The 13,610-nt window shown below is 37.3% G+C and overlaps 1 protein-coding gene across 5 annotated transcripts in view; it reads right to left on the reverse strand.

Annotated features, from left to right (window-relative positions):
• Positions 1–13,610, reverse strand: part of So (SIX homeobox 1 protein sine oculis) — a 47,215-nt gene that overhangs the window by 6,495 nt on the left and 27,110 nt on the right. For 2 of the 5 annotated variants that reach the window (XM_083037729.1, XM_083037730.1), the window contains exon 5: positions 9,139–13,369. In XM_083037729.1, coding sequence (XP_082893855.1) covers positions 13,085–13,369 — 285 coding nt within the window. In that variant the 3' untranslated portion in view covers positions 9,139–13,084. Of the gene's footprint in view, positions 1–2,350; positions 2,745–7,905; positions 8,013–9,138; positions 13,370–13,610 lie in introns of those variants that run through there. The other 3 variants (XR_014425305.1, XR_014425306.1, XR_014425307.1) reach the window with 3 other exon arrangements.

Below are 13,610 nucleotides of genomic sequence, written 5' to 3' on the forward strand. Positions count from 1 at the left end.
CCCGTGGATGATTATGCAGCGTTGCGACGCGGAGAAGAGGAGGAGGACAATGTGCGAGGCTTCGCGCGGCCGTCAATTACGATTAATTAGAGCGGAGACTGACAGCGGACGCGACGACGCACGGGCTACTTAATAACTTTAACTTGTCGCCAACCCTCCGCGCGCGAGACTTCACTTCCTCCGTACGTCAGACGTTTACGACGCGACCGAAGACTTCGCGTGTGCGAAATTCCGCTCGCAAATTACGCATTCATCTTTACATTCGCTGGTAAATATGTAGCAGTGACCGTCAGTTTATTCGCGACACCGAAAAATCATTTTCTCCGATAATTCAGCAATCTCGGCCATTAGTTTTTCAATTTCGACAAATTATATGCTGATTAAGGATACTTTCTTATGTTTACATTAAGTGATGAATATAATAGCCTTCTACGAAATCGCATGAGTAGGATATTATAATATTTATACTATATTTATAGGAATATATTAAAATTCCTATATAAAGAGATATTTATGTATGCAAATAGAGGAGGGGGTTCTGAAGAGGAGGGCTCTAGAGATTCTGAGGCGCCGCAATCTTCTGTATATCGGAATCAATTATTTTTAAAGGGATAATCAAAATAGAATATTTTCTTGTCATTTAATTATTATTATCGATTATTTTAATCTTGGCTAGGATTCGTTTCTATCGGCGAAACGTAGTCAGTATCTTGCGTTATCAGTATCGTGCGAATGGGTAAGGGATTTAATGAAAGTCGATCAATCTATCCTCTTCAAAATGAGTGTAAAATGATAGCTTTCTCTCTCTCTCTCTTTTCCTCCACCCCCGGAAACAATTTACGAATTGCTGAACACTTGAATCGGCCGCTGAAACGACATGCAATTCTTGACAATGCAACACCGGCGCGACGCGCGAAACGTAGCTTCTACGTAATGATATGGTTTTCGGTTTCTGTATTGAAACACGATTCTCTCAGTGGGGTAGGTCACGCCGCGCGAGTGTCGTATACGTGTGCACACGCGTGCAATTCCTTGTAGAAGAACATTCCTTGACTGACATTTCTGAATAAAACCATCTCCGTCGTGGTTCCCGTTTGCTCCGATATGCGATACGACTTTCAAAAAGTGGAGAAAGTGTGTCACTTAAAGTCTGCATTACATTTTTTGGCCTAAATACTTGGCAAAAATTCAATTCCATATTAATAGGATATAATGATTATAGAAAGAGATAGTTCAACTTTCATTTTAATATAGAAAATCTTACTTAAAGTAAGCTTATCTTAAAATAATTCGCATTGTCTAATTATACAAAAAAATCATTTAATTAATAGAAAGGAAAATATCTTTTCATACCTTTTTTATATCGAGATCACAAAAAATCATTGAAAAGCGCTATTATATAATATTAATCGCGTTTATTATTCTCTTTCATACATTAATTCGATAAAAGATATATTTATGCAAAAAACAAAATTAATTATCTGCTATTTATTATCCGTTCGAAGTGAGACGATGTAATCTCCACGCGACAATACCGTTCCTCCATCGTTTCTGCAAGTATTGTAAAGAAATATAATAGAGCGACTGGTATCCGCCAATGAAAAAAAAAAAAAAAAAAGAGGTAGAGATCGTGCCGAGGAGAAGATGCAGATGGGCCGTCAGCCTCTTTTCCGCAGGGGCCCGCAATAAATTCAACGAGAGCCGGTTCGATAAGCATCGAACCATCGAGCATCATGGAAGTGCTAAGTAACTACCGATCGTATCGGAGATACGAGAAAGAGAGAGAGCCCCTTTCGCGCATTATATCCATGCGGAGATGGATGTATTTATTGTGTCCCGGGGTGCGGAACGATCGGCAGGTCGGCGTCCCGAAATCGAAGGGCGACAATGGAGGTGCGAACAGCGTAAACAGTCGCGTTTGACGTTTATGAATCGAATTCCAACACCCCGTTTGTATACAGATGGCGGATAAGGGCGAGAGTCTCATGTCGTAGCTAATACTCTCTTAGCAACCCCTGGAGAGCGGGATGAGCCGCCGAAAATAGTACTCCCTTCTTCCTTATCGACTTTAAGTCTCGTCGAATACTAGAATGGCTTGAAATAATATTTATTACAGAAGATGTTGAAAGCTCATCATGTCTATTTCAACATATATATATATATACTTCAACATATTTATGCATCTGATGCTTGTTATTTTATTGCCTTGACTCGACTAATGCTATTGTATAATGGCATAAATATATAGGCATATTTTTATTACACTTATAGGAAAAATCAAGAAGCAAAAAAAATATCAACTACATATTTTTCTATAAATATTTCATAATGATATATCACGTGTACATTACATTAATTAATTTTGCACGAATAACTTTGATTTAAAAATTATTTTTAAAAAAAGATTGAATTAAAAATGATAAAATCAATTAAAAAATTTAATTTTAATGATTATTTGATTAGCAGCTAACGTTATGGGATCTCTATGTTTTCCCCTCCATGTTTATGCGATGAATCGATGCGTTCGTGCGTTCTATAAAAGATATCCTATTAATTCATCCGATATATTCCAACTGGTTTCGGCGTTTATCCCACAGGAGGATCGCAATTTGTCGTAATGACATTACGTTTGCGTCACCGCGTGGCCTAATCCTATAGACTCCGACCCCATGGAAGCTGTCAATCCCTGCGAGTTGTCTACGGACGAACTCTATTGGACGAATCGTCCGGCCAATCCCTGAACCCTGAACACAAAAATCCGGAGTGTCATTGTACAGAGGGGTTCCCGAGATATATTTAGTGGGCTTCGACATATGTTTAGTGGGCTTGGCGTCTCCATTCCGCTGTAAGGGAATAAATAAGAGGGTGGAACTGGTTTTCGCGCGGATCTGCTATAGACCTACGGCACAAGAATTGCGCAAAACCGGTACATATATATGTAATCTTTAATGATATATGATAAAAAGAATCATTTTCTTTGCATCATTATCGCGTTTTTTACGAATGAAAGAAAAGAGATAATTTTTGCATCGAAATCTGAGCTTAACGAAATTATTACCGGATCTTAATCCTTAATTTACGAGGGTGAGGTTTCTTCGATACGTAAGATCGATAGCATTGTATTTATCGTCAACATTCTCGCAATCGGAAGCAGGTTCAATTATTCGCGAGATTCGGTTACGGAGAGCAATGCGTCGAGGCGCCAAGTCAGGATCCGATGCGAGGGCGGAAAAGGGTGTAAGGTGACACCTCCGGGACAGGTCTGGCTTCCCGTCAAGAGCACGTCCGAGATAATCATATTCATAATTCGCGAATTCGCAGAACCCGCGTCGGAGTTCGCGATGAAGAAAGAACCCCGCCGCCGAAAGATGGCGGATCGCTCCTTTTGTAATACAAAAGTTAAGATATTCGGACAATTGTTGAATGCGTTCCAGGCTAGAAACAGAGTTCTTTGATAAATATGCTATAAATATTTTAGCGCATATATGTCGATATTAAAAAAAGATTAATTTAGCTAGCATATATAGTTGTTGAAAACATGTTTTTTCTTTTAATTTCTCACTATATTGTCTTATCATAAATTTTGATTTATATTTCTAAATGACATATAGATTAAAATTAGAATTTTTGACATATAGAATAAATTTAGAATTTTTGAAAAATAGTTTATTACAAAAGATGTTTTCGAGACAACAGTCGAAAAATTATATCTTGAATTTTTCATAATACAGCTGCTTTATTGCAGCTCTTTTTTTGCTCATCTTCATATCTTATCCTCGTGAATCTATAAAAAATATCAATTTATATCATGAAATTATAACTGCTGTCTTATCACAATATAAATTATACAACTAATTAAAATTTTCGAATAAACAGGATGTTAAGAAATATTACATCACATATATAGTAATTAAACCAAATGATATGTAGGCATATCTTGCATATAAAATGAATGATCAAATAATTATAAATTTTTTGACAATTTTCCATTCTGATAATTTTGCATTTTTTCTTACATCTTTTTATTTATGACTGAACCTTATCGACATCTTCGAAAATTGAATTTAACAATCAAAATATACTTTAAATAAAAAAATGTCTGAGATGTACGCGAGAGAAAGAGGAATAGAGAAGAGAAGGGGAAAGTGGGGACAATCTTTTTGAAGAAAAAAGGCAGAGAACGCGTATACACATACGCACACGTATGTTTTAAAGGGGGCCCGGCATTGCGTGTGAGTCCTTACGCGGACGTGTGGATGTTCCAGACGGGGCCCGGGCGTAATCTGACACCAATGGCCCTCTTCCCCCTTTTTCCACCCGTCCACCTAGTCAGGCCCCCTCGGTCCGTTCGTTCATTCGTTCGCTCGCATCCTCACGTCCCAAACTAAATCATAACCGTATTATGCGGTCCGACAATAGGGCCCCCCCGCTTCTCACCGAGAAACAGCGAGAAGCTGCCTCTAATCCGCCACCGCTTAAACATCTTGTTCATTATCTCTTCGTCTTCCTTTACCTTCGTTTTCTCTCTCGATATGTTGAAACTTTTGCAAAAACTTGTGCTTTTATAATAGCTAAATATTTTTTTTTTTATTGAGATGGGGTAGAAAATATCGTTTTCTTGAATAAAGAATGTCTAATACTGATTAATATTGACGATAATAAAAAAATTTGTACACCGATTTCTTTGTTCTACAATTCTACAATATACAATCTAAACAATAAAAAAATAAATTTTATTTCATCCCCTTGTTAACCGATGTTAATCTTACCGCGAATTATTTTCCTAAAGCGTCTAGCCGTAAAGGATTTTCCACAAGTCTCTCTTATCAACCTGATTTCAATCTCACCTGGGAATTATTTTCGCGATGCGCACGTACATATACCTACATCTGCATCATCTCTACGCCACCCATGAAACGTGTCGCGACACGAAGTACCTATCCACCTACGATTTTCCAGAAAGATCCACCGTCGACCCCCCCAGGGGAGGACGCCGCGATTTATCTCGCTCCCTTTCCTCCCCTGTCCCCCAGGTTCCCTGCTTTCGCTGCGACACTGGCCCTCCGCCCCATCTCGCCTCGCGGCAAAACGTCGGGGACGGAATTTAAATTTCACAAATTAGTCTGTCCATTACACCCTCGGCGTAATCGGGGTCGGCTGATCTCTCCCGTGTGTGGATCTTACGCTCTTCCTTCCTCGCGTCGGTCGCGGACGCGCCACGCGGACGATTCTTGGAAAGCGTGGGTGCCCTCTCTCTCTACCAACCAACCAACCGACCGACCAGGCCAGGATCACGATCTGGACGCCCACAAATCATAACGCGGGTGCAGATCTCGCCGCGAGATCCTCGCCTCGGCTCTTCCTCGAGAAGACGCGATCCCTCTTGTTTCAGCCGCGCGCTGCTTGCGAATCCTTCCTGGATCTCGCCCCGATGATGAAAACGCGCATCATCGTCGTCGTCGTCGTGAATGCACGACACGTCGGGACACACTACTACTCGATTCCGAAAATTTTGATCATCAAAATTGAAGCATATATATATTTGAAAATTAAAAATCTACGCGAGTCTAGAAATACTCATAGATTATAAGAATCTTATGAATCTTATACGGCATTATTTGTCTCAACAGTATAATTATCCATTTTTCTAAAATTACAAAGCAGGCTGTAAAAAATAATATTATTTATCTTCATAGATTGTCACAATGATAATGTAAAGATAAATAACATAAAAATGCGATGCGGCATCAAGACAACGCGATATTTTCTAACGAAGATCCTGCAATATAGATTGAGAAGCGCGATATTAAGACGCAACATTCGACAAAGATCTCTTACTTCCCCAACCAGGTGGGAGTTGTTTCCGGGGCATCGCCGGCCGATCTCGGCAGAATCGTGCTCGCGAAACAACGAACTCGATCGAGACTCGGAAGAAGACCCCGAAGAGGGATCGACACGCGGAGAGGCTCTTCGTGCCCGTTTCTAATGGCCCGGGATTTCCTTACACACAAAAGCCCGCGAGGAGAAGTGAGTGATCGTCGCGAGGCCCGCGAATAAATTACGTGGCAGCCTATGCGGCTGCATAAATTAATTTCAGTCGGTCTGCCCATAAATATTCTCCCCTTCGAAATCGCTCGTCTAAGCTTCGCCTACAAGCGCGCGTTAGCCAACATCGTAATTTACATCGATCGCCCATAAGTGGCGCATTTATTGGATTTATACGCGGCGTCAATAATCCTCGAATTCGCCTCGAACTCGACAATCTCGCGCTCATTTGAAAAGTATCGCGCAATCGAAACTCATTTTTTTTCCGTCATGTAAGAGAAACTTGTACGATGAATTGTATACAAAGAGGAACTTGTTTTAATCACTCTGATTACACAAGCAAGATTTTTTCATTCATAAATGTTTACGAATAATAGACTATTTTAGAGTTACTAGGATTTAATGTAAATTTGTGATATATGAATATACATTTTTTTTCATAAATTATCTGTTTGCGCGTTTTGTAATCTCATTGCTAAATTAAAAAAAAAAACATGCACAATTAATATAACTCTATATTTTATAAACTATTTTCTAGAAGAACTAGAAGAATATTAGAGAACATCTTTTCTAGCTTTCTCAGCTGTTCTGAAAATAAAAATAATTTATCGAGCGACATAAAGATAAAATTATAAAAATATAGCGTGTGATTTGTTACATAAATACAAGTATATCTTTTTTCGACTTGAACGTTCCGGGAACATCATCGTATACTGTTCGGGACTTCGTGGGGTGGCGGATCGCGCACCCATTGTTGCAATTGAGCAGATGCGAGGAAAGGCCGGTGGTACGTTGCAGTTCCTGCCTGAATGCATCGTCATTACCGGCGCGTAATGATCGCATTGTAACAGTATAAAACTTATTATTTTCGCTCTAACGGGGATGCGCCACAGTAGACAGAAAAGAAAAAGAGATATTTGGATATATCACAAGCTTCGCGCCTTTCTGTGTATATGTGTAAAAATACTTTCTACACAGCTATACGTAATTTAAAAATAAATTATCCAAATAATTTAACAATTTCTCAGAATTTCAAAAACGTTATTTTATAGGAAAAAAAAGGGAAACAAAAAAAATGAGTAAGCAATTTTTCCAAGTCGTCACGACAATTCCAATTTTTATATAACGTTATATTTTTGCAAAACAAAAAGATAGCGGCGGAGAAGAGAACATCGTCCTTTGATCTTACAATATCCGAACGAACCCGGAAAGATCGGTGCTACGGATACGAACTGGTAATTATTTCAAAACGACCGTCCTTCGGCTCGCTATTAGGTCTATCAACGATCGCGATGAGACAGATAAGATCTTCCTCCTCTTTGTGCCGATATTTACCAGTGCAGTTCAGATAATATCCTCTTCGATTCTGAAAGAGAGCATCTGGCTTCTCCACGTGACCGGACGTCTCTTTGTGTTCGATTTCTTTCTTATCGTCGAGATGATCGAAGCCCGAGTTCGATCGAATTCACTAGAACGCTAGCTGCAACGCGTTGACATTTCGCTCAGAGATTAAAGTTTTTTACAAATTTAATTAATATTTTTAATTTTTCCCGAGTCATTATATTTCATTGCTTCTCCTAATAATCATGACATAAGAACAAATATGAATATATATGTGCGTATAAAGTAATTTCATGAATAATAAATTAAAGTAATAAATACACAATATGTATACTAAAGAAAATTGCATTGTAAAAAGATGCGCGAGAACGAAATTATTTTTCTGGAAAAAATCTTTTATCAAATATTATTATTTCAGAATAATAAAAGAGAATAATAGAAAAATCATACGTATGTATTGTCTTACAAAATTGAATTATCGTTTAGAAAAAGATCGTAAGTAAGACATTCAACGGAATAAAATTCTTCACGGTTTCCTTGCGTTGATTTCTCATTCGGCTTCCCTCACGATTTTTCTGAATCCGTCAGCGAGGCGGAATAAGAGCAGTCGACGCATGCTCATCGGCCTGTTATAATTTCGGTTCTATTAGTTGCGCGCGACGGGGCCCTAAGCTCCGAAGGGATTTTCGGAGATCGTAAAGTTAAGGACGGACCCCACAGAGGTATATCCCCATACATGTGTATGTGTTTGAATGTGTACACGCGGCGTGATGGAATGGGGGTGAGTGTGCGGGCCCCTGCTGAAGAGGGTCCGCGAGAGAGAACGAAAGGGAAAAAAAGGAAGAGAGAGAGAGAAAGAGAGTATACTGTCAAGTAGCATCTTGACACGGAGCTCACAATGGCTACTTGTTAGCGCGCTGCGCCAACAGCGAGGGGAAAACGATCCAGACACTTGCCTTTTTCACATCGTGCTCTTATCCGCGTTACGATTCTCGTTACGATTGCGCCGATCACGAAAACATAATCTTGGAAAAGAATTTTATTCATCTATAATATCGATTGCATTATCGCGACTTATTTCGACTCTTCGTTAGGGGTTGAAATCAGTATGATTCCGGTGAAATTTTGTATTTTCTTGTTGTAGAATATATGAAGAATTTATCTCTCTTCTCTCTCTCTACGTGCAGGATTTTCGAAAGAACATGATTGCGCGAAGATATGATTCATTAGATGTAATATTCATTTAAATATGTATACGTAAACATCGTCGTGAACGTTGGATTTGGATATAGACGTAAATGAAAACATGGATATATAGATGAACAAAAACGTAAATTTGAATGTAGAATTGTATATGGACGAGAACAAAAACGCGAACTTGAATGTAGACATGAATATAAACAATGTGATAAATGCAGATTTAAACATGGATAAGTGCAAAAATATTATCTTGAATGTAGACGTAAAAGTAAATATTCCAATTTTAAAATACATCGTGTGGTATTCGATTTCGAGACACATTTTACGCTCATTTATTTATTGCCGCTTCTTATAAAGATATTGAAAGATTTTCATATCTAGATTTTATTAATTTTAGAACATTGTCCTGCAATTATCGTTATTTTCGATCAAAAGTACTATCGCAACTACTTACCCCTTCCAGTATTCAGCAGCATCTAATAGTAAGCAAAAGATACAGGATATTGTAAGAGGACGTGTGTGCGTGATGAACGCAGATAACATTTGCATCTCTTATTACTTTAAATAACATCAACTTTACTCGATTACAGTTCGATCGTACATCGTGATCTCTTAACTTATATCTACTTACGCATCATCGTCTCTCCCTTTCTATCTTCCCTCGCATTTACACGCACACATACATACACACATACATACATACACACACACAGCTTACTGATATACACATACACGCTCATGAATAACGACGTACATATTCATTCTCGGCAATTCGTATTAGTTAGTTGTGCAACGTTAGGTTTGTCCGCTAAAATACACGAATGAAAACCGGAGAAGACCAAGATGATGATAATAATGATCATTAATAATAATCGTCCTTGCGTCGCGCGCACGATTCTCCTCTCGTTCACACTCGCTTCCGCTCATTATTTCCGCTCGAGTTGCGTGCGAGTGCGTAATTTGTGCAAGAGTCTCATTACGATTAACTTTTCCTAAAAATTCGTAAAAATTAATTCTTTAACTTTGGTCGAATCGCAGCGTTCGTTTCGTAGAAAATTTCTTAAGTAACTTTCGATCATGATTACTGTTTTGCAAGCAAAAGGGATATCTCGGAAGTAATGACGAAGTACGGAAGTATGGAAGCAAAGCAACTTCCGGAAGAAAAAAAAATTCAGAAATCAGTCGCAAGCTGCCCATTTGTGCATCACAACTTGTGTTGTATATTTTTGAACGACACTTCAAATGTGGAAAAAATAAAACCAGAGTCAGTAATAATTTATTCAGCGTTCATTAGCCGAAGCGTTATAAAACAGCTTATAATTTTATAAATAATTTGTCCGTTTACGAGGGCATAATGCTTGCTGTCTGTGTTGTACGAGGTACTAACGTAAAACTTGATTAAAACTGTTGTGTTTTACGAACGCGAAACTGCAAAAGTGATAAAAAAACTGAAAAAGTGATAGCTTGTATGTTTTATGATTTCGATCGAATCTTATTATCTAATGTAATTTGATAAAACGTACGATATAGCGAGATTGGCTTTAATTTTGAGCTTTTAAAGGCCGACTAACAAATAATTTTCATAAAAAAATTTTTTTTTAATCTTTTCATTTCAAATACTCTAAATAATTTTTAAAAAAATCTTGTCCATCGAATACAAAATTATTTAATTGCGTCGTAAATTCTGTCAAATAGCGGAAGGTTTTGTGTCTTTCTTACTTAGAATCGTTGTTATGTGCATTCGGTTCTTTTTTTCATTTCTTTTCGTTCAGATATATTCTATATTAATCGATTCCTTTTATGAGCCATTAATATTCTCTTTATTGTAACGCGTAATGTGGCACTTTCGAATTGTCGAATAAATATAACGTAGTTTCGTGGACGCGCGATTTATTCCCGTAAAAATGAGAACAAACACGCAGAACACGCAGATGAATGCGAAGGATGCAAAATGAAAATAACGTCGGTAGGTTCTGTGCCATAAGATCGAAGATATTATTTTTTTTTACCCTACGTCTATCTCTTTCCTTTCACCTCGATTTTTATCCCCTACCCTGTTTCGTCCCGAGGACTCTCTCGTAAGGGAAATCCTTTCTCTCCTTGACATCCTAGATAAGAATCTACAAGGCAATGTCGCAGCTAACGGAATATTCAGGACATCAGGCGCGCGAGTTATTTTACGAATGGAAAGTCGACATTTTTAAGATGAATTAAAACGCCACTCTGTATCAGCGCTTTAAAAGCGACTTTATACAAGTCTTAATAATAATTTCTCTATGTCGTTCTACAAAATAAACTTATTTAAAAACATATTAGATGTATTAAAAAATTTTATTTTTTTTTATCACAAGAGAAAATAAGAATCACATCGTTAAAAAAAAAAAATTTGTTTTCCCATTACAAGAGAAAATAAGAATCACATCGTTTAAAAAAAAATTATTTTATTTTTTCATCACAAGAGAAAATAAGAACCACATCGTTAAAAAAGAATCCTTGATGCTCGGGAATAAAAAAAAAATTATTTTGCGAGCAAGAAAGCAATTTAATATATTTCTCGCCTGAATAAAAAATTAATGATTCATCTCAATATGTCGACTTTTCTACCTCTATCACACTCTCGCATAATGTCTTTCTCTCTTTCCTCTTCCCCCTTAAATTCTTTCCTTTTCGCGCAACATTCTCATTCTTTCTCCCTCTCTCATTGTCTTCAGATATATTTTATGTACAGACTGCGAACTGCGAATAAAACTAACTATCTTATATGCTGCGACAAGCATTCACTGTCTACTGGGAGTACCCTAAAGTTTCACACCCATTCCCCAGCTGCTTCTATGCAATTCAATCACTACACGCAATATCACATTTTTTTATCAATAATAATAATTACTCTTGATTTAACATATATCATCTTGCGATATGATTTTTTAATAATAATTATACTTCCTCATTCCGCACAAACCACGCATCTATGGAATGTGAATTGTAGAAATAATAAAACATCTTGTAATTTGAAATATTTTAGCTGGTTTATGTCCCGTTGTTGTTAGAAATTTTCACTGTATCCTTTTGCTAAGAAAATTACTGAATCAGAGTGCTCGAATTATTGAGAAATAACGAAATCCAATCAACTCGGGAACACCCGGTAGGCAGCGAACAAGGACGAGATTAACTTAATAATATGTCGAATGCGTGTGTATTATACATATGTACATACAGAACAAACACAAAATCGTATGATGTAAGAGGAGCGCAGTTGATTACGACTAATTAATTAGTAGGCGGATCAAATCTATGAAATGAGGGAGGCCGGGGGGAGGGGGGCGATAGGGAAAATGAGTTGTATTCTGTCGCTTGTATTCTGCGTGCGTTAAAAAAAAAAAGGAAAAAAAATAAACACTATCTTTGTGCAATTTATTCCGCTCGGACAGAAAAACGAAAAGTACGGCGCCAAGTATACGGAACAGAAAAGCTAGAGGCAGGATTTTTTTGCCCCGTTGTTTACTTATGGAAATAGCGGTAAACACAATCCGGTCTAGCCGGCTTGTCACGGGAGTTTACGAACTGGGAAAGTAAAATGCTAATATGTCTTTTGTGTTATATTTCGTTCGGAAGCGTCATCGCCGCCTCGGTATCCTTTGATATCGATTCTCACGGATATCCTTAGAACGAGATATTATCTTTTCATAGAAAATTAAAGAATTTTTTTATATATAGATAAACTATTTTTTTGCCTAAAAATTAAACGGGTAATTTTGTAATTAAACATATCCTTTTTTTCTTCCTCGAATCTTAATTATTCAATTAAAACATACCAATTCATATTAAAATGCATATTATTTAAGTTATTTAAATAATTTTATAACTCAAAATTATTTATATAACTAGAATAATAAAAAGCTACTTTTTTAAAATAAAAATTAATTATATCTATATTCATGCTTTTATGTATATATCTATAAAAGACTAAAACTTTTTACGGAATTAAAAAAAAATTTTCTGAACACCGAGGCGGATGCGACGGTTTAACAGACAGCTATTTTTGACGCTCTTCATACGCTTTAAAATATTCATCGAGAAAAGCTCACGGAGAATGAAACGATATATCCGTAGAGATCTTTCTCTCCTATTTATCTGAACATTACTGGATCGCCAAGGAATTATTGCCGCTGATAAAAAAAGATATATTTTATATCTTAAAGTTCTTTCATTATTTAATAATTGTGTTAATAATAAATTGAGATCGCTCACTGGGTTCTGTGTTTAATAAGAATTTTTACTAAGTTTTTAAAATTTTGTATCTTTTTATATGTTAAACAAACTTCAATATCGATAAGGCTTTCTTTATCTTTCTTTGATAATAATAATTTATTGACGATCCAAATAATATCACAGTATAAATAATTCAAGAATACCTTGATCGATCGGAAGTCTCACGCCTCGCCGATGTGCATTAAGTCTTCTCCTGGCTCCTTTTGCTTTGGGTGCTTGGGGCCCAAGGTCACAAGGAATGGTACTCGCCCAGCACGAGGCCGCTATGGTAACTCGCGTGCGACGTCGGCATCCCCATGGAGCCCATACCCTGGTAAGCACCCATGCCCATGCCGTTCATCGACATGGTGTTCATGGTGTTGACACTTTGCATAGTGTTGGACAGCATCGTCGAGGGGCCCATCGGGCTCAACCCGCCCATGGAAGGCGCGATCGCGCCCATTTGCATCGACGTCGCCGTGTGCGGCAAGGACTTTTGCAGATCCGCAGAAGTCGGCGTGCCAATTAGATAGTCCTATCGCAGAAAATGACAATTTCGTCTCATTAGAAATTTCCGCGAGAGAATATAAATGGCGATGTCATATAGTTTTGCGAGATGTAAGACATATATGTGTGGGTGTGTTTCTATAAATTCTTAGTAAGAATCTGAAAAATCTTATGTTTTTAGATTCTTGAATAAAGTGTATAAACTTTTAAAAACTTGATATCTTTAAATAATTTGCTTTAATCTTCTTTAGAACAATTTTTAAGAACAC

The sequence above is a fragment of the Prenolepis imparis genome, unplaced genomic scaffold (assembly GCF_030444845.1).
Source record: "Prenolepis imparis isolate NDT839.2.m4 unplaced genomic scaffold, iyPreImpa1.0 SCAF_5, whole genome shotgun sequence".
Taxonomy (NCBI): domain Eukaryota; kingdom Metazoa; phylum Arthropoda; class Insecta; order Hymenoptera; family Formicidae; genus Prenolepis; species Prenolepis imparis.